The 26,499-nt window shown below is 51.4% G+C and overlaps 1 protein-coding gene across 2 annotated transcripts; it reads left to right on the forward strand.

Annotated features, from left to right (window-relative positions):
* The first annotated feature begins 220 nt into the window (after positions 1-220).
* On the forward strand, positions 221-24,882 carry LOC119108943 (pyruvate dehydrogenase (acetyl-transferring) kinase, mitochondrial). Of its 2 annotated transcripts, XM_037232484.1 has the most exons (9): positions 221-531; positions 828-1,038; positions 2,562-2,746; positions 3,168-3,335; positions 6,376-6,411; positions 7,128-7,303; positions 14,913-15,024; positions 21,779-21,888; positions 22,498-24,882. In XM_037232484.1, the coding sequence occupies exons 1-9, from the start codon at positions 432-434 to the stop codon at positions 22,663-22,665; spliced, it is 1,266 nt and encodes a 421-aa protein (XP_037088379.1). In that variant the 5' UTR covers positions 221-431; the 3' UTR covers positions 22,666-24,882. The 2 variants fall into 2 exon arrangements, with proteins under 2 accessions (XP_037088379.1, XP_037088380.1); XM_037232485.1 differs by lacking the exon at positions 6,376-6,411.
* Positions 24,883-26,499: the final 1,617 nt, after the last annotated feature.

The raw sequence follows: 26,499 nt of genomic DNA on the forward strand, positions 1-26,499 counted from the left end.
ACTCACAATTTACAATAAAAATTGACCTTAAAAAATATTTTTTGGATTTAAAACATTTAATTTATTTATAAAATAATTTTTTTGGAAAGAAATATTCAAAAAATTACCTCAAATGACCGTAAATTTAGTTTTAATATGGATATCGTTAGCATATTTTAGGATCACCGATATCCGACCGTGCTAGCTAACGTCTGCGCACGCACAGCACGGTGGTCCGAAGCTGTGGGGGCGGGCAGTGCTCAGCGTCGCGTTGCGTGGGGGGGCGCGTTCGCCGCGGGTTGTGTATAGTTCTCATCCGCTGATAAAACTGGCGGCGGCGAGTTCTCTCATTGGTATATTGGTTAGCCAGGACTGGAAATCGTGAGACTGAGCGGTGTCCAGTTTGTGTGGATCATCATTCTCATCATTTACCTGTAAAAGTTGACGTCAAGATGAGGGTCACAAGGTGTCTGAGGAACGTGAAGCAGATGTTAGAGTACTACTCAGGGTTTAACCCATCACCGTTATCCATCAAGCAATTTATTGACTTCGGTAAGAATTCTCAGCTGTCCGTGCAGAGATAAGCTACTGTCCTCTGGGCTCAGACTTCTAGTATGGTCAAAGCACATGTTTGCTGACGAGTCAATCAAATTTTGTATGCTGTAAAGATGATTTTTGTGCACTATGCATGTTTAAAGCAAGGTGTTCTCCTTTGTCTTCACCTGTAAAACGCATGGTGTTTCTGCACTTAGCATACATTCTCAGCACCTGTTTTGGAAGTATCTATGGAATGTTTTAAATCAAATATGGTGTGATGGTAAGTCCTGCTTTGATCACTTTTCCTGCAGGAAAAACAGCCACAGAACAGCAGAGTTTTATGTTTCTGCGGCAAGAAGTTCCTGTGCGCCTGGCCAACATCATGCGTGAGATCCAGCTACTGCCAGAAAGTCTTCTGTTACAACCTTCTTGCCGCATGGTTTGCGACTGGTACATGCAGAGCTTTGATGAAATTCTGGTGTTTGAGAAGATGGATCCACCTAATTCCACAGTACTTGATGAGTAAGTGTCTTTCATATGCAGGGATGTACATTAATCATGGTTTATCATTGTAATAATCTTGGCATAGTGACACATGCACAATGATGGCAAACCTAGGAAATTTAATGGAGCCAAGACCTGTTTCATTCCACTTAACTCTTGTCCTAAGATGTCATCCAACTTCCTTTGCATGTGCCCACCTATGTATCTTAAAAGACCATTTCAAATATGTTGCATGAATGTCCTTAGAATCAGAGCACATGCCAAGCAGAGCCTGTCGCTTGTACCCTGGCCCATCTCTCACTTTTGCCACCACTCTAGTCCAACAGATAATTTCAAATTGTGAAGTTGATGCAGCTATGTAGTCTTCATCAAAACATGGCCTTTGCAATATCAGTCATAACAGTCAGTCATCATGCACCACAACCTGTAATTTGGATGTAAGACCAGCTGTTAAAGAAAATGTTTCACATTTAAAAGTATTGAAGCGAGCATGAAATGTTATTAAACAAGCTCACTTATAACTATTGGTATGCATTTAAGGTGGAAAAGACTGACATAGACAACACAATTATCTGTTTAAAAAATGTGCTCCTCAATGTGTCATGGTTTGATTGCATCATTGTCCTTTGCACAACATTGGTTGAGAGCCAGTGGATGGCAGTGATATCTCAAAATCATGTTCACAAATCAGATGAAGACTGATGATCCCTCAACAATGATATTTTTCTCCTGGTCCTGATTGCTGTGTGGCTTATGGAATGACAAGATTTGAATGACATTATCATGAGGTCATGAATGCAAAGGTGACTTTGAAATACTCTCCTGGCTATACCTTTTCCATTTTCATGGGTGTGCTGCCCAGAAACTAGAGGGGCTTAGGTCTTAAGAAGGGCAGGATTGTGAACAGCATCAAAAGATTTTAAGATGGCCATTTCAGTTCAAAACCTGATATGAATGTTGAATGCTTCCTTTGGGTAGGTAAATAAATTGTATTTGCATCAGAGCACCTTAAAAAAACTTAGATATGTACTTAAGCATCACAATGGCCACACAGTCAACCATTTGTTAAGTGTCTTCCTGACTGAGGATGTGTGTGTCATTGGGGCTTTACAACACACACAGCTGCTGAAGCTACATGATGTCAGCTGCTGCTTACGCTGCTAGGAAGGGCAACGGCACTGGGATTCAAATCTGAAACCTCTGGTTTATTTTACTTGCAGCACAGGCATTACTCTGTTGGCATCCATGCAGTGTGAAAATTATTGGCTATGGCAATGTGTCTGAATTAATGTTCAATTAATTATGAAAACAGGTACCTGAGCAGGAGTTCCCAAATCAGTTTGTACAGTGGCAAGAACAAATTCCTTTGTGCTCTCACTAAAAATTTAAATTTCTCGGAACAGCTCGTTAGCAAAGGCTGTTATCAACATTGTATTGGCTCAGCTTGCTTTGCTGCTTGGTGGCAGATTAATTTGGCTGCTCCTTGCTGTAGCTTAGTTAGTGAAAGTAAAACATGTTAATACTCTGGATGCTTTTGACAGCTTCTGTGACACCCTGGTCAAGATCCGGAACCGCCACAGCAGTGTCGTGCAAACAATGGCAGAGGGCGTGATCGAAATGAAGCAGAGCGTCAAAGTTGACACATCCACTGAAAACAACATCCAATACTTCCTGGACAGGTTCTACATGAGCCGCATCAGCATTCGGATGCTGATCAACCAGCACAGTGAGTGGGCATTGGTCTCTGAGTGTTGTTCTGCACTTGCCTTCAGTTTGAGGTTGATGCTGACCTTCGCACCCATGCTGTTGGAAAAGTGTATTCAGGAAAAGGCCATGGCACAGTTTGAATCCTCCACAGCACTGGGAACACGTTTTTTACACGCATTTTGTTTGGTCCGTAGGTGATGAAGATCCATGACATCAAATACGTGCCATAAGAATAAGTCTGTGTTTGTCATGCCTCCTTTTTTGGCCCAACCATCCTGCAGATAAATCAAGCTATAGTTTGATTTACACAGCACATGTCAGAAAGCGACAGACACCTGTCACTGGCGCACAGTTGCCAAGTGCCACGGCAGTTTACATTATGTTCTGAGATGTGTCGTTCCGCTGCGACGTCCGTGTGCACGGCTTGTGTCTGTTTCCAGCGCTGCTGTTCGAAAAACAAGCCAGTAAGAAAAACCAAGAGCAGGTCGGCTGCATCGACCCGTACTGCGAGGTAGTGACGGTGATCGAGGACGCGGCGGCCAACGCACGCTTCCTCTGCGACCGCTACTACCTGGCCTCGCCCGAGATCAAGATCTCCGAGGCGAACGGTGAGTGGCCGCGCTCGCCGCCCCACACTGCGGCTCGGGCGACAGAGGTGAGCCGGGGGCGGTTCGTGGCCGTGGCCGCCGATCGCGTGCTCTGCCCCCCCCCCCCCCCCCTCCCGCTCGCGGGGAGCGCCGAAGTCGCCTCTCGCCCCCGTGGACAGGAGAGCGCCGTGTCGCCAGTGTCTCCGGCGCGCCGGCCGCGAGCCCTTCTTTGGGGTGTGGTAGGGGTGACAGCGGTGCAGGGGTCTCGCTGTCTGAGCGACGGACCGGAGATAGGTAAGCAGCAAGCGGAGCTCCACGCGTGTTGCGCCTCCGCTCTGAGCCGCGGACCGGAAGTAAGTAAGCGGCAGGCGGGGCTCCGCGCGTGTTCCGCTTCCGCTCTGAACCGCGGACCGGAAGTAAATAAGCGGCAGGCGGAGCTATACGCATGTTGCGCCTCCGCTGTGAGCCGCGGACCGGAAGTAAGTAAGCGGCAGACGGAGCTCCACGAGTTCCGCTTCCGCTCTGAACCGCGGACTGGAAGTAAGTAAGCGGCAGGCGGAGCTCCACGCGTGTTGCGCCTCCGGGGCGTGGACAGTCCTCCACAGTGCATCAGTCATCCCGTGGTCTGACTTAAGAGACGGACACTGGCCTTGGAACAAAATGTGAGATGTCGCTGGTGGGTACCATCTGCGCCTCGTAGATCTTACTTCATGTCCGTGCATGTTCTTCGGCCTGTGTTGTATTGTTCGTGGTGATTTTGCTTGCATTATTACTCTCCCACATTTAGCGAGCATGAACTCATAAGCAAACAGTGCATGTACTCGTGCTGGAATGGCACTATACGATTATGCTGCTAAAATGAACGTACTTAAAAAGAAGTCATCCAATAAAATCAATGTTTTTGTTACTGTATCCATGGAAAATGGGTAGGCTGGTTTGCATCGAACTAGACGGTTTATTCGTGCCGAATCGATCTCATTATCTCTATTTGCTTAACCTCAGTAGCCTGGTTTCGAGCAAAGATCTCCTTTTTCGCGTGTTTTGACTTGGCTAAGCTGAACTTCACATTTGTTAACCCATTCTGCGTCACTGCCATGGGATGAACATGGTTGAAAATTGTGGATACCACCTCGACATGAAATATGTTTCTCTGGGAGACCCGAGCGATCAACTCACCAGTCTCATTTAGCTCCGGATGGATAATCGTCATTTTCACAGCTTTGCACGTTCCACCGAGACAAACGGCTGTTCAAGGAGTCGAAGAAAGCGGGAGATCTGTTATAGGCGGGGCCACTGGGAGACCCTGGGAGGCAAGGTGTGACCTGACCAGAGCATGCTGACGAAAATTAATTTTCTGGCTAAGTCGAGAGCACTGCCCCTTAAATTGTACGTGGTCAGTAATAATTCAAGATTTGGCTAAATGCACTTCTCTAATTGCAGTATTATGCCATTTTTCCTGGGCTGATTTTTCTTCATAACAGGACGTTAACAAAATGTAATTGTTTCTTATACGCATGAGCACTGAGCGAGAGCTCACTGGTCATCTGCTTTTGGTCTCGTGGAAGTCAGCATGCAAATTGATTGGGTTTTCATTTTTTACCTTTGCACACCTGCAATCTTCAACATATTTGTTATTGATGTACTTATCCACATTTTTATACCACATATCACATATTTATAGCGTTACAGCATTGATTGGCTTAGCTTGACGTCATGTGCTTCAAAACCGTTCTGGTTCAACCAAAAGCTGGATGTGGTCTCGAACATCTCTGAGCAGCAGCGGTGCGATCGCTCTGTCCGGTACTAGCAGAAAGTTTTTAACTGGTCATCGCTAACTGGTATAGTGAGGACTTTTCAGCATTTGCTGTGTGCACTTAAATGAGCTTAGGGCGTGTGCTCAGCAATGCGGGTAGACGGACCAGTGAACCCAGATGGTTCGGAGTTCCAGAGCTTAGGGAGTGTGCTCAGCAATGTGGGTAGACGGACCGGTGAACCGAGATGGTTCGGAGTTCCAGTTGCTAGAATAACTAAATGATACCGTACAGAATGACATGCACTTAAATCGCGTCACGTGGTATACATTAGACACGAGCTTACCTTGGCTACTATACACGCTGTCGTCAGAGAGGTAGGCAGCGAAGCCAACGCCATCGGACAGGATCAGGAACCGAATTATCACATCAAGTTTCCTGGCTGGCGCTATAAACGGATTCGAAGTTCTCCACCTCTCTGTTTAGCGGAAGATGTATCAAAGTAGAGACTATTGCGCCCGTTTCACGGATATGTGTAGCTTCCACTTTCTATCCTCAGTTTCTTCGGTGGTTGTCAATCATGCAAGAATAGTGTATGTTCGGACTTGTGCCGGGTGACTGATCTGCATCACTGATTATAGTAGAAATTTTTTGCGTCCTGGTGAGAAGCAAAGACGAATTTACTGAACGGCCTTACAAAACTAGTTCGCACTGCAGGCTCCAGTGCAAAGGAGGAAACATGATTTCAGTTTGCGGCTTTCGCATGGCGGCTTTCTTGAGTCAGCTCGCATGTTCAACTGCCCATGCTACAGACTCTTGTTGTCGACAAAAGCCCGGTAGTGCGTGAAAATGGGCCGAATCATTGCCTGAGCAATGTGTTCACATCCGAATTTTGAACGCATAGTGCGTAAGAAACAACCACAAAATGGTGCCAACTAAAAAGTTCTTCGAGTGATTCAGTTGTGGCTCGCTTCAATTCGAATCGCTGAGTCACTCACTAAAAAAAAAACAACCAAAACTGTCGTGCCATTCCCTATCCCTCTAAACCCCAAAAGCACTGAAAGGCAGCACTGCGTCGCTGGGGCCCTGCTCGCCCCTGTATTCGTGCCACACTGGTGAGCGGTCCCGCGGGCCGGCGTGGCTCCCGCGCCGGCCAGTGGACCGCTCACCGTCGCTGGGGCCCTGCTCGCCCCTGCGTTAGTGTCACGCTGGTGAGCGGTCCCGCGGGCCGGCGTGGCTCCCGCGCCGGCCGGTGGACAGAGCCGTGCGCCGCTAACCCGGCGGCCCTGGTCTTCCATGGTGGCGCGCAGCGGTGGCGGCCGAGCCCAACCCCAGCGGCGCCGCGGGTGAGTGGCGGCCGCGGCAGGCCTCGGCAGGCCGGCCTACACCCCGAATGCCGCGCGCAGGCCCCCAGGCGCCGCGGCGACCGCGGTGCTGAGGCAGGAACGCCTGCCGCTTTGGATGCTGCGGTTATGTGTGTGCGCGTGTGTGTGTTTGTATGTGCTGTGGACCCTCCGGTCGCCGTCTTCTCAAAGAGAAGTTAGAACCTACTCGTTTTGGTATTCTTGCGGCATGATGATAAGGGCTTTAAACCAATTTGTTTTACTGAATTGCTGTATTCCTCAGTGACGCACAAATAACAACAGGGCACGTTTTTACTCATTTCCGTTTCACATGCTTTCATTAGTCACTTTAAAACCGCTCAAATGATGCATTCCGTGAAAACAGGCTCCTGGACGCAGTAGGCTGGGTTTCTGGCGTCAGAGCGTGGTACGATCATGGGTACCTTGGACGTGTTGCTTGTAGCTGGGGACCGCGGGCACTGCGCGACTGCAGGCTGCCCCTGCGCATCATGTGTGGCCACAATAGAGGGCCCAAGGGTGGCGCGCTTTTGTCGCTAGATTTCTCTGAGGTGGTCTGTGTGGCTACACCCGCTCGTGACGCCTTGCGTGTGGTCGTTTCCGTCGAGGTCAGTGGCGGCCTGCCCGCTGGGTCGTTCCGAGCCGCGGGGTGGGTGCGCCAGCGCTTGCTCACGCTTCGGTGCCGGCCCGTCTGCGTGCAGGCGGCGGTAAGAGCGCGCCCATCCAGCTGGTGTACGTGCCGTCCCATCTGTACCATATCTTGTTCGAGCTGCTGAAGAACGCCATGCGCGCTGTGGTGGAGCACCATCCGGACACGGGGGACTTCCCGCCCATCGAGCTGCTCGTGGCCAACGGACATGAGGACCTCACCATCAAGGTTAGTCACGTGATCAGCGGTCACGGGGTGGGCGTCTCAGCTGGCTCGGCCACTTCACGCCCGCCGGGGCTGAGTGGTGCACTCTGCACACCTCACTGGGTGCACCCTGCACTCCCAAGTAGTCACACGTCTTCTGACGCGTGGGGTTGCGAAATGACTCACCTAGTCATGGTGCTATTGGGTTAAGTCATTCATTCATTATGTAGCACTATTGGTCATTAGTCATGAGGTTCCAGTGGAGCTCATCGCAAAGCGTGCTTGAGGAAACTGCATGTGGCCGGGTTCGTTAGTCTCCGGACTGCTGGCAGCCAGCGGGCTCCCCGCGCGCAGTGCAGTAGTCTGTTCCGGACGGTCCTCATGGGCATTGTCATTCGCGCATCATACTGTCCGCGGTCTCGCCGACCGCGGCCGTCGCCAAGCAGCGGTGCTGCTGGGCTATGGACGACGCTGGCTTTTGAAATCATGCGTGAAATGAAAATTGTGTACTGACACTGTCTGTACACACTACACATGCTCATGCCTCAGTACACATGCTCAAACGCTGCCAGCCATGGGCGTATATTTCTTCTGTCTCACACCCAGTCGCTTGCCGTTGACTTTAGTTACACATCCGTTGCACTACCATCCAAGCTTTCTTCGCTTTTTGCACATCATGGATACGAAACACATCATATGCAACTCCATTAACAGTAAGTGTACGGAGTTTGGCACGTCAGTTTACTCTGCGCCCTTGAATGAAGATGATTGGGCCAGCAGTTTTTCGCTCGCGATGGTTTCCGGAAGGCCACGGCGGCGCAGTTCTGGAAACCAAGTACATCCATAATAAACACCACTTGGTGGAAGCTGTTCCTGCTGGAAGAAAGATTCCTGGACTCTGTCGTGGCGTTGTTTCCGTGTAGTTTATTCAGCAGCCACGCCATCACCATGGGCCGACCGGTAGCTGTACATAATTTATTGACCGCGTTCCACGCTCGACGACATGCCGTTTGCATGGCGATTACCGTGATAGCCGAGCCGATAAGTGGACAGCTGGCGCGCTGGTGCTGTGCTGGCGCTGCCCTCGGCGCCGCTGCTGGCGACAGCGACCGTTACACTACAAAAGCTGCCAACAGCAAACACGCCATGGCTCGACGTCGGCGCGGCGTGCCCTGCACCGTCAACACGTCTGCGGATAACACGCCCGCACGATGGGACCTCTGCATTCTGGTCTTCTGCGCTGCGTTATACTCGCACGACAACACTGCGGCGGGTGTAACTTACGCGACGTTACTCCCTGAGAGAACGCCTCCGGGACCAGAGTTTGTGCTCAGTCAAACTTTTCAGGGAAAGCTTTTACGCGATATTAGTCCTACATGGCGAGCATGCCGAGGACAAGTTGGCCATGCCATATTAGTTATGCTCACACAACTTCCAGTGAGAACAATTGCCTACAAAACCACAGACTTAAGTTTGTGCGCGACTCGAGCACTACGGATAAGAATTCTACGTGACGTCACTGCTGTGCATCAAAACTGCCACAGACAAGCCTTCCACGGCCGAAACTTGTGCCTGGTATGGCCACAAAAGTGCGTGGGAAGAAGTACAGAGGAATGCTAATCTTGCTGATCACAGAGCAAGATGAAATTTAGGCGAGACAAATGTTGCGGGCTGAGATGAATTTAGATGAATTTAGTGAGGCAGTGTGATGCGGGGATGGGACCAGGCCGCGTTGCGTTACGTAAGGTTAGACGGAGTTGGTTGACTGTCCCTCCCACGTTACGTTAGGTCAGTTGGGGTTAGTTGGCTGTCACCTCCAAGCCCTTGTCTCGTCATCGCTTGCAGTATAAAGAACTGGCCCATTCTCTTTGAACGTAAACTTACCTAAACAGGTGACCATTCCGTTGTTGAAGGAATCTGGTGCGGATTGGACAAGAGGCAATTTTTCATGGGTCACATTTGAAGTATTTCGCGCGGCAGTATGTAGGTTGCAATGATCCATGGTCTCGTTACCACTGAGGCGCTTGCCATCAGCCATCTGCTCGCGTGTTCGGCTGACTGACAGCCGGGGCAGCACCAGTACTGGCGTCGAGAGAGCAATCTTTGGATACCGGCCCGGCCCATCGGTCTATCATGACTCATATGAATGCGGCGCTTTACGTGGTATATATATATATATATATATATATATATATATATATATACATATATATGTATATAAGTTTACGTGATATGGAGAAAGTCGTTATTGGCTGTCCCATTTGACCAAGCCTTGAAACATTGTGGTTGCAGTCTACCGCGTCTGTCGCAGAATCTGCCCAGAGGCGTATACAATTATGGGGAGGAAGCGGGGAGCGAGCCAGCACACTAGCACGAACCCATGTCATAGGGAATGTGGGCCCACGCACCGGGGAAAAAAACAGGAGTGAAGAATGTCCAAAGGGTGCCCAATTTCATACCGTGTACCGCATCACACGGAATTATAACTATCATGATGCTGAGGAAAAGACAGGGGAACTTTGTACCTGTCTGCAGCTGCTGCTGTCCCCCAGAGTCTCATGAGAGCGCCCCCCCCCCCCCCCGGGCGAGTCTTTTGACCCGTCTGCAGCTGCCGCTGTCCCTCAAAGTCCATGAAAGCTCCCCTCGAGGGCGAGTCTTCTGACCCGTCTGCAGCTGCTGCCGTCCCTCAGAGGGCCCCGTGAGGGCTCCGTTCGAGGGCGAGTCTTCTGACCCGTCTGCAGCCGCTGCTGTCCCTCAGAGAGTCCCGTGAGGGCTCCCCTCCAGGGCGAGTCTTCTGACCCGTCTGCAGCTGCTGCTGTCCCTCAGAGAGTCCCGTGAGGGCTCCCCTGGAGGGCGAGTCTTCTGACCCGTCTGTAGCTGCTGCTGTCCCTCAGAGAGCCCCGTGAGGGCTCCCCTCCAGGGCGAGTCTTCTGACCCGTCTGCAGCTGCTGCTGTCCCTCAGAGAGTCCCGTGAGGGCTCCCCTCCAGGGCGAGTCTTCTGACCCGTCTGCAGCTGCTGCTGTCCCTCAGAGAGTCCCGTGAGGGCTCCCTGCGAGGGCGAGTCTTCTGACCCGTCTGTAGCAGCTGCTGTCCCTCAGAGTCCCGTGAGGGCTCCCCTGGAGGGCGAGTCTTCGGACCCGTCTGCAGTTGCTGCTGTCCCTCAGAGAGCCTCATGAGGGCTCCCTTTGAGGGCGAGTCTCCTCCGTACGGAAACAAAAGCGCATAAGCGTGTGACTTACACGATTATGAAAGCGGATGTGACGATACTAACAGTATGTTTGGTTAGGTCAGACCAGGCCAGGTCATACTAGGTCGTGACAGGTCTGCCTTGTTAAAATGATATGGGGTTAGGATGGGGCGGAAGTTTTAAGTGCAGCAGTTGTGGTTTGTCGTGTAGATGTTTTGCCCGTATCGCTTCTGTCGTGACTAAATTTTGGCCCTGCAAATTTTGCAGTGAAAGTAATGTCATGTCATAATTTAGTCCGTGACTCGTCTGATGTGTGGCTGATATTGCGGATGCATTTTTTGTCAGTCGTGCACCGTCACGTGCCTGTCCGTGACAGGTTTGCTGTGTAGGGGTGGTGCCTCGCATCAATATAGTTCTGTGGTAAACAGGGATAGATTACCTTTGTATGTAGCAATCACGTCCTCAAGTCTCATCTCGTAAGAGTTTGGGGCGCAGATATTCAGCTTGTGTATGTAGAAGCATGGTCGAGTGGAAGTTTTTCTCGTAGTAGTTTTGTGGTGCTGAAGCAGTGTCACGTGGCAGGAACGTCTGTAACAGCAATATAGAAGCTTTTTTCGAAGCCGTTTTGTCCGTGGCAGGCGCGGAATGCCCGGCGGCGGCGTCCGCGACCTTGTCGGGACACGCCTCCGCCTGGCGGCCAGGCGCTATGCTTGAGATGGATGGTTGGTGGTGGGTGATGTTTATCATTTGTACCCTTCCTGGCCATGACCTTCTGTGAGATGAGGAAACATGCCGGGTCTGCGCCATGTTAAGTGATAGGTTGTTTAGATCTCGCTGGAAATGTGGAAAGAAAGGAAGGACTCTGATGCAAGCAGTGCGCCATAAGCACCACTGCCATGTTGCCTGAATACATTCCTGTGGCATAACTCATCTATGCCGGGCTTTGTCATATCTCGAACGGTAAAATCGGCGTATGCCGGCTTGTCAGCTTATTGTCTTGGGAGAAAAGATGAATCAGTAAGCGAGAAAAGCTTTAGCTCAGAATGAGGTGGCGCAGTGAAACGCAATGCATAAAAACACATATATGTATATATATATATATATATATATATATATATATATATATATATATAGATATATATATATATATATATATATATATGTATGTATATATATATATATATGTATATATATATATATATATATATATATATATATCTATATCTATATATCTATATATCTATATATCTATATATGTGTATATCGGCATATATATATATATATATATATATATATATATATACATATGTGTGTGCGGAGGCACTGTAGGCATGAGAGTGGCTCCATGTACGCGATCACGTCCACACACTTTTCTTGTTTTGGCACCAGGGCTGCCAGACTTATGTATCTTTGACCATATGCCTTATCTTTGGCCATTCTCCAGACGTTTGGCCTAAAGATTGCCAATTCCACCTTTTAGAGATATGTAACTTATTTTTGTTTGTGTTTTTCCTTCGGGTATGCTATTCTGTGATTCTGCTATACATGTATTGTGTGATTGCTTATTGCTTTGTGATATCCATTTGAAAGTACACACGGAGCTGCAAACGTCAATAGTGACGTCGTATATTGGGTTTAATTTCTGCACTTAAAAACGATGACAGCAAAATTTCTGGAGTGCGCCACTTAATTCGTGACCGGTTGAGGGAAGATCGGATCCGACCTCCATCCTCCGTTTTGTAGCATTGATTGCAACCGTTGAATGGGGCAACCAAACTTACAGTGCCTGTAAAGTTACGAATTTGACGCGCTTAGACCGCATAACCAGCCTTGGTTCACCCAAGTCATGGAATGATGATGTGATTACGGTACTTACACGCAAATCTAATGTAAAGTTCCACGTCTTCCGAATGTGGTCTGAGGATCTCGGACGATCATCGCAGTAGAAATAAAAGTAGAATGACATACCTTCTTTAGATATTCGAATGCTTAGAAAGTTAGGCCATACTGGGCGGAACAATATACTTTATCTGGAATAGCCAGGAAAACCAAAGTCACAGATGATGTCTTTGTGCTAAGGGCACTGGTCGCATTAGAAATCGCTTGGAAAAGCTAGGTTATTTGGCTTAAAGCTGCCCTTCTTCTCACACCTGGCTGGTCTTTTTGACCTATTCTGATGGCTTGTTTGGCTCCTTACATCCACACAAATATGATAGCACTGTTGGGCACGCCTGGCAGGCTTGCGTCATACGTCATCGCATATCCCTCGTTGGCAATGTCAACAGCATTTCGTCACCCTGTTTCCGTCGCGCTACGTGAGCGGTAGTGCTGGCAGCCCTGGCGGTAAGATGGGCCGACTCGGCATCCGGCCACGACCGGCCGCCTGTCGGGCAGCCGTGCGGAGGGGTCGGCGGGCTGCTAGCCCGCTGCACCTGAATGCCGGCGGAAGCCTTCGACATGTGGGAGCCGCAATTATGCCAAGTCTCAGACTATGCAAACAGGGTGTCATTGTAGTTGACCTCTGCGGATGACACTGATGGTTTTAGGGGAACGCACCAACTAGCGCTCTAGGGACGAGATTCGCTATTTTGGGCAGTCTTCAAAGAAGTAGCATCGTCGATGCCGGCAGGGGAGTGCACAGTGCCTCGATGGGAGGGGGGAGGGGCACACGTCCACCGCCTCCATTGGCGACGCCCCCGTGCACAGGCATTTGAGAGGTTAAGACTAAGCCAGGGTTATTTCGGCTGTCAGCGGACGGCTTGGCAACACCCTGAAGTCGTGTGCTGCGGTCATCAAAAACGACCGCCGTCTGAAGGTCAGATTGGGCTGCCATCTGAAGGTCAGATTGGGCCAGCTTTGGCAGGGCATCCGCCGGCGGACGGAGCCGTTCCAGGAGCGCCCGCTGGTGTCTTCTGCTTCCGAAACGTCCTGGTATACAAACATTGTTACAACACGGGCTCCGATGCCCTGAAGTGGAAGTGGCATGAGAAACACGCTAGATACCCAAGCAGCTTTCGTTAAAGGCAAGCCAATTTCAGATATTTTAAAAATCTGCTATTGACGCCTGATTTATGGGTCCGTTACCAAGTTTCCGGACGTGATAATCGTCTTTTTGCTAAGTGAATATGGAAGATTTAAGTGGGTGATGGTACATTTTTATTCAGCTAATGACCCCAAGCTGTCAAAGTTAGTAGATCTGGAATTTTATGACCAATAGTAGATTCCAGAATTATTAAGGTGCTCCTGAGATATACTTGTTAACATGCATTTTAAGACAATGCCTTAAAAATCACATACTTTTTTAGCTTACGGGAGCATATGATGTTGCGTTCCCCGTCTCATTTTTGCCGCGTGGGGCTCGGCCCTGCCCACGGCGCGTCGATGTTTGCCTGGGACACGCTCGCCGCAAGTCAGCGCACTGTTCGCGCGCGGAGCCAGCGCCCTGGTGCCAGCGCTTGGAGGCGCAGGCAAGGCGCAGCAGTGGTCGCATCAAGGACCTGGGGTCATCGCGACGGCATGCCGATGACATCGCCCGGGGCTTATCAACGATGCCTCGATTGTTTCCTGGTCAAGGGCTGGCTGGAAGGTTTTGCGCGGTGGGCGCAGCAGAAGCAGCAGACTATTTGGGCCGTGTCTGCTTCTTTCCGCACACTTGTTGCTCCTGTGCGTAATCGTGCCCAGTGCAGCTGTAGCCGCGATGTATGTGCGCTCGGGCATATACTTTTTTTACCTACAGCTGTCAGTGGAAATGCTGCTCCGGTTTTTGCAAGTGTCTGTGTTTTATGGGTAAGGACAGGAGGCTGCGCAAACAAGTGTTTCGCCCATCTGAGAGACATCTGGCCTGCCAGGACACTTGTAGATGTTCTGGCAAGCAACGTTTCATATACTATACACACACACACACACACACACACACACACACACACACACACACACACACACACACACACACACACACACACACACACACACACACACACACACACACACATGCACGCACGCACGCACGCACGCACGCACGCACGCACGCACGCACGCACGCACGCACGCACGCACGCACGCACATATATATATATATATGTATATATATATACACATATGTATATATATATATATGATATTTTGATTCCCCATAGAAGGCAATGTGAGCTATTCTCTCAGCACATAGACTTAGCTACTTGGCTCCTAGTGAAGTCTGTAGAAATGGTATATAAGGTGCTCTATGTCTAGCGCAAGCCTTTGTTAGTTGCGTCTGTCAGTGGAACAGTGAGCACATGTGGCGGGATGCATCGTCATTACCACGCCTTTTCACCGATTGCTAATTCCAAACACGGTTGCGGAAGTCCGGTTTGGTCTGCCCCTGTGCTGGTAAGCCTGGTTCTGGACGCTGTCGGAGTGACAACACCCGCGGCGGTGCACCCTGTGACGGCGCTCCTCCACCGCCAGGTGTCGGACCAGGGCGGCGGTGTGCCGCGCAGCGTCAGCGACCTGCTCTTCCAGTACATGTATTCCACGGCGCCCAAGCCGTCCGTGGCCGGTGACGCCCCGCCGCTGGCAGGTAAGCCGCGCCGTCGGACCGCCGCCGTCCCCGTCCGTGGTCGGTGACGCCCCGCCGCTGGCAGATAAGCCACGCCGTCGCTACGCCGCCGTCCCCGTCCGTGGTCGGTGACGCCCCGCCGCTGGCAGGTAAGCCGCGCCGTCGGACCGCCGCCGTCCCCGTCCGTGGCCGGTGACGCCTCGCCGCTGGCAGGTAAGCCGCGCCGTCGGACCGCCGCTGTCCCCGTCCGTGGTCGGTGACGCCCCGCCGCTGGCAGATAAGCCACGCCGTCGCTACGCCGCCGTCCCCGTCCGTGGTCGGTGACGCCCCGCCGCTGGCAGGTAAGCCGCGCCGTCGGACCGCCGCCGTCCCCGTCCGTGGCCGGTGACGCCTCGCCGCTGGCAGATAAGCCACGCCGTCGGACCGCCGCCGTCCCCGTCCGTGGTCGGTGACGCCCCGCCGCTGGCAGGTAAGCCGCGCCGTCGGACCGCCGCCGTCCCCGTCCGTAGTCGGCACAGGACCACACTGGCTGCTGGGCGTGCGCGGGTCCACGTCCCCCGGCCACGTAGCGTGAGCTCGCGACAACAACGGAAACCGCTGAAAACGCGATATTGGCTGTCTGCTACTGGCAGCCAGCTGGTGTCTGTGTTACTTTTAATCTAGCATTTGAACACCTCTTTTCCCAGAAGAAACCGTGAATTGCTGCTAGGGGGTGTGCCCAGGTAGACTGCGTGGAGGGAACTGCGTAACTTAATATTGGCAGTTGTAACCATGATAGCGCATCAAACCGGATGGCTTTGGTGTGATGCTGTTTTTTGGGACATATGTTCCAGTAATGTGTGGAATAGAAATAAAATATGATGTGCGCCTTGAGTCAAACATGGCAAAGTGCTGCTTTTCAGACTTTTTCATGTTGGGGAAAATAATGTGTCAATATATGGGAAGGTTGGAAGCATCTAAATGCATTGTGGTCTGTTGTCTGACTGCAAGTGTTACTCACACTCAGCTGTTGATCATTGTCTGAATTTGAGGGCTTCATATTGTTTTTTTCGTGCTCCATCGGACTGTATGGTCCTTAGATCCATGGAATTGTAGTGTTGTTAGATTTACACCTAAAATAGTCGGAAACGGACTGAGCGCCCAGGCCAGCGAAGACATCAAAAACCGGAAAGGTTGTATTGGAATGACGTGATGTGATAACAAAGGCCGATTATCATAATGCAATCAAGATGTCACATGACAAAGAGTCAAGGTTTAACCTGAACGCTAAATATCGCCCAAGCTTATGTGCTCTATTTCACCACGCCACTAGACACGCGCAAGCATGAGCGTCCAGTAATTCGCACCACGGCCGGAACGTTTTCCCGCGCTTCGGACGAAATCAGTTGAATTTATTGTTGATAACATGAGGTATTTTTCCAAGTTACGGGGTACTTTTTTGACGTGTGTGCGGCAGCATCAACGTTTAAAAGAGAATGAGTAAGAGTGCCGTGTAAACTAAAAATGTAAACGTTTGTATAAATATTGCTCGTTAGAACGGCAGTTAACTGATCAACGCCACTTGTGTTTTGTGTGGGGGCGCAAATAACCATTGCCGTTGACACTCCCTTAAACCCCACGAACTTAACTGAGCACGCCATTCGTGGACGCGGTTCGCGGCTGAAAATGAGTGCTGATGCGGAGGGAAGTGGTTAGCTCGTACGTGCTTTGGGCACTTCCATGTTTTACGTTACGCGTGCAGGGAGAGGGGGCGCTGGAGCGTAGCCAAAGCATAGCACGGGAGAGGGCGGGGAGGCCTGCGAAGGTTGGACAGCGCATTGTTACGCTCGGGTGTGGTTTCAAATCATGCCTTGGTCTTACATAATGTTTTGCAACCACAAAGGCGGATACTATCGGGTGTTTGTAGTAAGTAATATGTCCATCTTCGTTTTGCACCTCTAGCTTAGGGGTCAAGCGGACGCTTCACTCAGCGTAACCAGGGGGAAGAGGGTTTTCATCCAGCATAACCAGTCCATGGCCAAGGGAGGGAGGTTGGAAGTGGTCAAAATGTGTAACATTCATGGATGGTTCCTGTCTTTTGTTTTTGGGGTACGCGCAATGTATGGCAAATGCTTGCCGTGGAGATAAATTCTCAGTATTTTCCCCATGCAATCAATTTTTTGCTGTAGTTAACGTTGAGGTCCGTTGAGTTTTGTGCTGTAATTAACGTTGAGGTCCGTGCTGTGCATTTGAGAGAGCTTGACATGTTTTGTCATTGGTTACTTCATGCTAAGAGAGGACTGCACTTTCGAGTGAGTTTCTTTTTGTGATTGTCATTGTGTGAATCAAAACAAATGTATGATTTAGAACAAAGGTGGCCCATGAAGACCACTTATATGCAGGTTGAATGTGTATCATAATATTGTTCGGAATGGTGCAACGAATGCTGGCCAACATGGAGTAACCGCGATCCAGAGATTGCGGGGAACAAAAATGGAGACAAACGTTGAGGTCGATATATGTTGAGCGAGCTCAAAATATGTTGAAGACAGCGTAGAGCGCAGGACACTTAACCAGTAAGGATCGGCACGCTATGTTGGTTGGCGACCCAGAAACTGCGCTTGATTATTGGTGTGGTCAGATGGCTAACTGATACCTGGTCATGATTTGGTTCGGCGGGCACGGGGCGGCCATGTGACGGCATTTCCAGGCAATTGGCACGTTAACGTCTTCTACGTCTAGCAAGTGCGCTTTTCACAAAGCTACCCCTGCAAAACATTTGATAAAATGAAAAAAAGATCTTAACAATTGCCAGATTGCGAAATACGTTTTGTCTGCGGACGATGATTGGGAAGCGATGATGGATGACGTTTGATATTTTGACATTTGGCAAGATGCATGTGCCCGAAGTCCTCTCATTGATAAGCCCCATGCCGTTCGGAAAGTTTGTAGCGAACGCTTCTCTATCCGCGACATCCACGCACGAAGGGTTTTCGAAGTCGGTTCGTCTTTCGCTGTGTTGTTGACGAAGAGGCGTCGGTATGTGGGTGACTAGACCACCATAGTTTGAAAGGGGTGTGTTTGAATCCATTCCTGATTGCGCTATCATCTTCGGCCCTATAGAGATACGTTGGTTCAGAAATTTTGTTTTCAATGTTCCAGACCTTAGATATGAATTCAGAATGAATTCAGCGCCTCAGATTTGTGGAATGGTCCCACCAAGCAAGCTCTTGGCATCACCTATTGATTGCTTAGAGCAAACACTTGAGCCAATTGATGTCTCTGAAACCTCAGAAGGCATATTCAAGGCCCCGACAACATGTTGTCTCCAGCTTTCCTTGGGCCAACGGCACAATGTCTGTCTGGGCAGATGCAACCAAAGCACATATTTTGACTTGTTTCTGAAGTGTAGGCAAGTTTATTTTTGCTGATAGGCGAAAGGCGAACGAAAAGGGGACTAATATCAGAGGTGTATTAAATTTTTCGTCCTTTGAGAAACATACTTAAAGCTTTGATGTCGATGCATGATGTACATGTTGACATCATTTACGAAATGTGTTGTTCTGTATGTCGCAATTTCAGAACCTTGTTCTCAATTTTCAAAGGACATAACCTGTTCGTAGGCACTGCAAATGGGTGCCGGTAGCGCAATGTTCTCGCTGGGCGTTGGGGGAAACATGAATACGTGGTAGAAGCTTTGTTCCTCCCACGGTGCTCGCCGTCCCGTTAGGAGTAGAGGCACGCGACACCAACAGCTGTCTCCGCTGCTGAGCGCGTGGTAAGTCCCCAATGACAAGAAACACTGCTAGACTTGTCTGATTCACCGGTGAGCTCGGTCACGCTTACATGGCAGACGTGGCCGCGATCTGTTGTATACTGTGCTACGGAGAGTCCTGCACGGGGCGGAGTCAGCGTTCCAACTACCGGGCCATTAGGCCTGCATCACAGCCGGCGGAAGAGTGTTTGGCAGCTATGAGCACCGATACGGAATGAGCCCACTTTTATTGAGAAACCTACTTTTTTATTTTGCATTCTATCCACGGCACGAGTTCCCGTTCCCTCCGTGTTCCGCCGCCACCGCGGCCATCGGCCCCATATGGTTCCATGACAGTTGCTTTGTTTTGTCATAGATGCAGAAATGGGGCGTAATGGAAAGACGAAGCGGTAAAAGTGGCGCTGTTTGATATGATTTTGCCATTGCGGGAAAAGTGACTGCACTTTTTAACTTCACCGACGGAGCACAGTCCCGCGCGTGTGCCATGCTGAAGCACTAGATTCCTAAATCCTGTTTTTGTTTTTGCCTGTAGGCATGCAAGGATCAAGGTTCCCCATCCGCGTTCCCAGTGTTGCCATCCGCCCCACGCGGAATGTGCGTGAGCCGGGCCGGCCGGCTGACGCAGCGCGGAACGCGTGCCAGAGCGGCGGTCTGGTCGGGCACCCGGCCCAGCGGTGCCGACGTCAGCTGTCACAGCTGCCGTGCCTCCGCGGCTGGTGACGAAAACGGCGCACCAAACATCGACCGAGGCGTATTTTCGCTATGGTGGCGCCACTGCAACACGCTTCGATTAAGATTATTTTGATCTGATTATTTCATTTCTATTTGTGTCTCAATCGATAACAGGGAGCATATTCACATATTTAAGCTTTACGTAAGCATGCACTCGGTGACAGTTCCCTGTTGGATGTTATGATATATGAGAGTAACCCAGTTTGTTCATGTTTCCCATGACGACAAATTGGCCCCGCGAATTTCCTATGTCACTGCCCATGTCCGCCAACAGGCATAACTAGTTACGACGTTAATGACTGACAGTGCGTGGACAGGCATGCTGTCATTGGTAAAATGCATCCCAGTTGCATCATTTGCCGTGAAAGAAAGTGAACAGTGTCCAGTGCGGAGAGGTAATGCGAAGAGATCAGCAGCTTCACCTGACCTGCTGGAGCGGAAGGTGTTGCGGGAGGTGCCAACGCCACTATATTTAGATACACAACACAGGAAGCATGGACGGTGTCGCGGTTGAACTCAGACTCGTTGTCGACGGCTCTGGTGCCCCTGCTCTGTTGGCTGGCGAGGGTTGAACTCAGACTCGTTGTCGACGGCTCTGGTGCTCCTGCTCTGTTGGCTGGCAAGGGTTGAACTGAGACTCGTTGTCGACGGCTCTGGTGCTCCTGCTCTGTTGGCTGGCGAGGGTTGAACTGAGACTCGTTGTCGACAGCTCTGGTGCTCCTGCTCTGTTGGCTGACGAGGGTTGAACTCAGACTCGTTGTCGACGGCTCTGGCGCTCCTGCTCTGTTGGCTGGCGAGAGTTGAACTCAGACTCGTTGTCGACGGCTCTGGTGCTACTGCTCTGTTGGCTGGCGAGGGTTGAACTGAGACTCGTTGTCGACGGCTCTGGTGCTCCTGCTCTGTTGGCTGGCGAGAGTTGAACTCAGACTCGTTATCTACGGCTCTGGTGCTCCTGCTCTGTTGGCTGGCAAGGGTTGAACTCAGACCCGTTGTCGACGGCTCTGGTGCTCCTGCTCTGTTGGCTGGCGAGGGTTGAAGTCAGACTCGTTGTCGACGGCTCTGGTGCTCCTGCTCTGTTGGCTGACGAGGGTTGAACTCAGACTCGTTGTCGACGGCTCTGGTGCTCCTGCTCTGTTGGCTGGCGAGGGTTGAACTCAGACTCGTTGTCTACGGCTCTGGTGCTCCTGCTCTGTTGGCTGGCGAGGGTTGAACTCAGACTCGTTGTCGACGGCTCTGGTGCTCCTGCTCTGTTGGCTGGCGAGGGTTGAAGTCAGACTCGTTGTCGACCGCTCTGGTGCTCCTGCTCTGTTGGCTGGCGAGGCTGACGATCGTTTGTTTATGCTGCGTTATGCGGGTAGGTGACCTCTGGCGTGCGTTCCAGGCGGTACACTCGCCTACACACACGGCGCAGTGCGCTTCACTTTTCACTTTTTGGGTCTGGCTCCGCTGCCGGGAGCCGAAATCAGGTCATAAAAACGCCCCAAAAACGGACGGGTTCATGATGGGCGCTGAAACGCGAGCGACCGGCTGTACCCATGAAAACAGAATTAGTCTCGAGGCTTCAAACTTTTTGATTGGATGGTATCCTGGGACCAAAGCCCACGTTGAGCAGTGGCGGTAGGTCAGCCCTGGTTTCACTGTTTGATCGTGAAGCTCCAGGTCAACGGTATAATTTTGTGGCCAGGTTTTAACGCGCTGCAATCCTTGGCACTTTCCGTTCCACCCTCTTACGTCATCTGACCTTAAGCGCTCCCGCTAGTACCGGTCACAGATCATCCCAGTCAGGGCCAAATCACGAGCACTTTACCCACCCACCGCGGTTTAGCGAATTCGAAAATAAAGGTATCTGTCGCTTCGTTCTGTATCTTTTGGACCGAAAGCCAGCCACCCCTTTTAAGAACAACTTTGCCTGTCTAGAATCAAAGTGTGATTGAAACAGGTGCTAGGCACGCCTGATTTGATTAATTCGGGTGACAAGGAGTGCTAGTTTAGTGTACGTTGACTTCCGTTTGGCAGCAAACTTGGGTCAAATGGTCTTTACGTTCCGATCTCACTGTACGCAACATTTTTCGTACCTTAACGTCATTCCGGGATCAACTGGCGAAGGTTCCACATCTGTCCTTCGTCTGGGCGTGCGTGATGAATATTTTCCTCCCAACGTGAGCTAATGGCTGTTGTCGTCATGCGTTGGGATGCACCGCCACGACCCCACTGAAATAATACGGATGGCTGTTGGCGGGCGAAGACTGTCGGCCTCCCCGCTGTGCTGAAGTTGATCCCTGTTGGCAGGCTATGGGTACGGCTTGCCCCTGTCTCGGCTGTACGCCCGCTATTTCCAAGGTGACCTGATCGTCAACTCGTACGAGGGCTACGGAACGGACGCCATCATTTACCTCAAGGTGCTGTCACGCTTGCTGCAGTTTTTGTGTCATGAAGGATTTGACACTAACTCGAATGGATTCCAATTTCTGTGGGAGGCTGATGACAGTGAACTAATCTGTGGTTTGGGACATCAGCTCTGTTACAGTAAACAGCTTAGGTGGAACTGTTGTGTTGAAACTCCTAAACTTCTGCAGCTCCATTCCGAACAGTGGCGGTTGGCTCGAGATGTAACGATTCGGCTTTGGCTTGTTTACTGATGACTAAGCAAAACTCACTGTGCAAATATTACGGCGTCTTGCTGCGCTATTTACGTCAACTGGTCATTGGTACGAGCGCGCATGGTGTCTTAAGGACATCTGATGGTGCGCTGATCTCTTCCGTGTCTTGATGTGCCTTATGTGTGCGCTATAGCGCCATTTCGAAAGCATTTCCTCGTAATTGGTCCTGGAGGACGGAGAAGCGGCGATGGCTAATGGGTGCAACGAAATCTTTGTGTTCTATTTCTTCTCGAGCACATTGTATGTGTTGCCACTGCGTCGTTTATTTTGCGGGCTGTTTTTCGTCAATGCGCCGGATGCTGTTGATGTGGCGGAGTTTCGGTCTAATTCGGGGCCACTCACCAACAGGCCCTGGCCAAGGACGCCAACGAGGTGTTGCCAGTGTTCAACAAGTCCTGCGAGCGTCACTACCAGAGCACGCAGCGCGCGCCCGACTGGTCGTCGCACGTGATCGGTGCCAACTCGGGGGGCGCCGGCGTCCGCAACCTCCGCACCTGGTCGGCCGGAGCGCATTGACGTCATGGTCCTAGCGAGCTGCTGATGTCACGGCCCTAGTGAGACGCTGGCGTCACTGACCTAGTGAACCGCTGACGTCGCGGTCCAAGTGAGCCACTGACGTCACTGTCGTAGTAAGCCGCTGGTGTCACGGCCCTAGTGAGCCACCGATGTCGCGGCTCTAGTGAGCCGCTGACATCACGGCCCTAGTGAACCGCTGACGTCACGGCCCTAGTGAGCCGCTGACATCACGGCCCTAGTGAACCGCTGACGTCACGGCCCTAGTGAACCGCTGACGTCGCGGCCCTAATGAGCCACTGACGTCACGGTCCTAGTGAGGCGCTGACGTCACGGCCCTAGTGAGCATATGACGTCCCCCGGACGGAGAGCCGGGACGCTGCGACTGCGGCTGCGGCTGGGGGGCGGCGGGACGTCTGGCCGCCGTAGCCAGGTGTGGGTCAGCCGGCGCCTCCTGGCGTGCCAGGGGCAGACCTGGTGTGGGGTGCGGACGGTGTGCGGGACAGCGGTGGAGTGTTGGGTGACCTCGGACGGCACGGCGGGACCGGCTGGCTGCTTGCGGCCGGCCGGACCGATGCCGGTAACGCGCCAAACGCAAGCCACGAGCGGAACAGCTGGCGGGGCTCGTGGAGAGGCCAGCTGGCCCGCACCCGAGAGGCGCCAGTTTTTCCTGGGCCAGTGTAGGCGGCGTCATCTTGTGCTACTGTGGTGACGTCAGAGTAGGTCAAGTTTTGTGTTGCCGAGTGGTTATTGATGTCGTTAGCTGAGGCATTGTCTCACGTTGTATAGTGAACACGGAGTACAAACTACTTCTGGACAGACCATAGGCGCTGTAATCTCGGCTCGCAAAAGACGTGCGAACAGGGTCAGTATTAGAGGAGAGCTCGTGCCCTGCTGTGGTCTGTTCATCACAAAACAGCGGTGTTACGGTCGCTGAAAGGCGACAAGTACCATTGGACAGGGCTAGTGGTAGATATCGTTACGTGGTGGTGGGCAGTGACCTGGAGCTCATGTACACGCCGCGGCATTGGGCAAGTGCTTATGTCGTGCAGTGGCAATGTTCTGTTGCGATACGGTAACGTCCCAGGCAGGACAGTCAGGATCATGTTCTCGCTCGATTTGGTTTTATTGTGTAAAGGGAAACCACTCGAACCTCCTCATGAAACATAGTCAGTTGTGTCCCTTCGTCGATTCGCTGTGTCGTATTCGCGGAGTTCTTGTGCTTCAGTGTCTGTTAGAGGGATGAGGAAAAACGATGGTTTGCTTGTCTTTGCATTGTGAAGCTATCGCTTGTAAAATTGCCAGACCTTTTCGAATGATCACTGTCAGAACATCAACTGCATCAAATCAAGTGCTTGTACTACAATTACGGGGCTCATTTTGAATTGAATGCTGCCGTGAGATTACTGCTTGGTTAAGCAAATGTTGCTGGCTACTTTCTATGGTGATTTGCTGCAGAAGCCCCAAAGCTGCCTTACATAATTTAACGAAACTTGGAATTGATTTCTCCCCACAAAAATGTGCGAACAATCATTGTAGCAAGTCGCTTTGGATGCCGAAGTACGGAATGTGTTTCATTGGAGTGCTTATCTAAATTTACATTGCTGATGGTTAGTGGCTATCTGAGGTTATGGTGACATCTCTATATTGTTGACGCAGATGTGCGGGCTTCCGGCGGCCTCCTGGGAAAGTTTTTTATTGTCAGCTCGGTTGGCCTTCAGTATTTACTAGGTTTGAGATGCGTTTTTTTATTTAAGGAAACTTTTAGTGCAAGAGGTGTATTTTTGCAGGGACGCGAAATGCATTTGACTGATATATAGTATACGACATGGTCCTAACGGCGAGTGTTCGATGGAAGTGCCTTGAGGCTATGTATTCGTAAATACCACTTCGATAATAGTGATACCCAACCTGAGGCCATGTACTTCTCTCATAGGTATTTTCTGAACTATCTTCACAAGGTTGTATCCTGTGCCATCTTTTTACCCCGCAAAGTGGTCACCATCGTGGAATTGCTTTTCGATGCTGGTGCTGTGAACGACATGGCTGACAAAACGAGGTGGCCGTATTACATTTGCGGGATGTGGCGGTGAACATTATGATGGGGCAGGGTGTTTGGAGAAGGCCACATTGTGACACACTGACTAGCAATGCAGATGACGTGTTTTCTTCCGTGTTATGTGTACAAGCTGTGTTACAATAAATATGAAATGTGAAATAGCTGCTGAAGTGGACGCTGGCCGATTTGCTCCATGGCATAGCACGATTACTTCAACGAAGCCTGTACAGGCCGACACCAAATGCAAGAGGCGTGTTTCCGCAACGGGTCATGATAAATTTGGTGCATACCCTGCTGGCTAATGAAAGATATCACTTATTTTCCGTCGCATCATTATCGACTCAGATTGTTTTTTTGTAGCACGGAACATGTCGACTCGTGATGACCTTATCGGCAATGGAAACAGAATCAGTGCGACCATGCATAGGACTTCCTCGAGCCTGCCACGGGAAGCATGAGTTCATGAGTTCGAAAATATCCAACACGGGCCCTCGAGGCATCCATATAAGATCCCGTGCCGAAGGGCTTCCCCGAAGTAAACACCAGGACTCCTATGGCCAGTGGCAAAGGCAGAGGGGCACAGGGGCCACGTGCGTCCCCCTGGGCTCCGAGTGTATATTCGGGAACCTCGGGACCTTCCATTAAGGGCCTAATTCGAGGCCAGAAAGGCCTACCGGAGATCGCCCCAGCGTCTGTCAGGGCCCTACAGCGCCTGGCAGTGGGCCCTGTGTTGGCAAGGGGCTACGAGTTGTCCAGAGGCAATGTTCGGGGAGGCCCGAAGAGCCTGCCCACTGAGACGATCAAAGGCAACGAAGGCACGAAGAGTTGGTCTTCCTGAGGGTACGAAGGGCCAGAGTCTTATTAAGAGGCCTCGGCCCATGGGGACGGGCCCTCAAATGACAGAGAGTCCTTTGCGCCGGTCGAGGACCCCCTGGGTCGATAAGCGCCTATATGTTGGTCAGGCAACCACATGAAGGTGCGGTGGTGGTGCCGTATTGGTACAGTACCGCACAGTCGGCTCCATGTCGGTAAAGGTCTAAGGGCTCACTTCCCAAGCAGCTAAAAAGCTGGGGCCAGCAGTTTACACTGGTCGGGGCCTCTGTATCTGTCTGGGACCGACAGTGTCTAGCTGGGGCTCAGTATTCGCAAGGGATCCCGAACCGACCAACGGCAGTGCTCGATGGGCTCGAAGAGGGGGCCCGGACAACTCGCCGGAGCCGACGGCAAAGGCCCGGTTGGAGGGCATAAAGCCTCGAAGGGCTGGCTGCAAGTCACGTGGAGAATCGCGGCTCGTGGGCCGTGACCTGAAATATCCCTTAGAGGGCCTCTTGCACCGTCTGAGGACCCCCTGAGACTGTGCGAATGTCTATGTCGGCCAGAGACCATCGAACCCGAACAGCTAGCTCCCTGTGTCATTCTGAACCCTGAGGGCACATTTTCCGAGCAGACGCAAGGACGGGGGCAACGATTTGCATCGGCATGGGGTCCTTGAAGCAATGATCGAGTCCCTGTGTCGATCAGGGGCCCACGGTGCCTAAGAGGGGCTCATGCGACGGCTGGTGGACCCGAGTCGATTGCGGGCCTTATTTGAGGATGTACAAAGAGGAGCCGAAGGGCCCTTCGGAACCAAAGATCAAGGGCCAAATTGGTAGGCTGAAGGGCCTGAAGAGCTGGCGGTGGGTCACATCAGGGACGACCCCACATCCCACCCGCAAAGCCGTGACCTCAAATGTCAGGGAGCCTCTTGCAGCGATTGAGGACACCTAGTACGGTGCGGG

Source organism: Pollicipes pollicipes, unplaced genomic scaffold (assembly GCF_011947565.3).
Source record: "Pollicipes pollicipes isolate AB1234 unplaced genomic scaffold, Ppol_2.1 Scaffold_7097;HRSCAF=8413_pilon_pilon_pilon, whole genome shotgun sequence".
NCBI lineage: Eukaryota > Metazoa > Arthropoda > Thecostraca > Pollicipedomorpha > Pollicipedidae > Pollicipes > Pollicipes pollicipes.

Bases quoted from the DNA above. Each gene is read 5' to 3' on its own strand.
- LOC119108943 (XM_037232484.1), top strand. From the start codon at position 432: ATGAGGGTCACAAGGTGTCTGAGGAACGTGAAGCAGATGTTAGAGTAC. The intron at 6,412-7,127 runs GTGAGTGGCGGC...GTCTGCGTGCAG, and splicing joins CAACCCCAGCGGCGCCGCGG to GCGGCGGTAAGAGCGCGCCC. The intron at 7,304-14,912 runs GTTAGTCACGTG...CTCCACCGCCAG, and splicing joins ATGAGGACCTCACCATCAAG to GTGTCGGACCAGGGCGGCGG.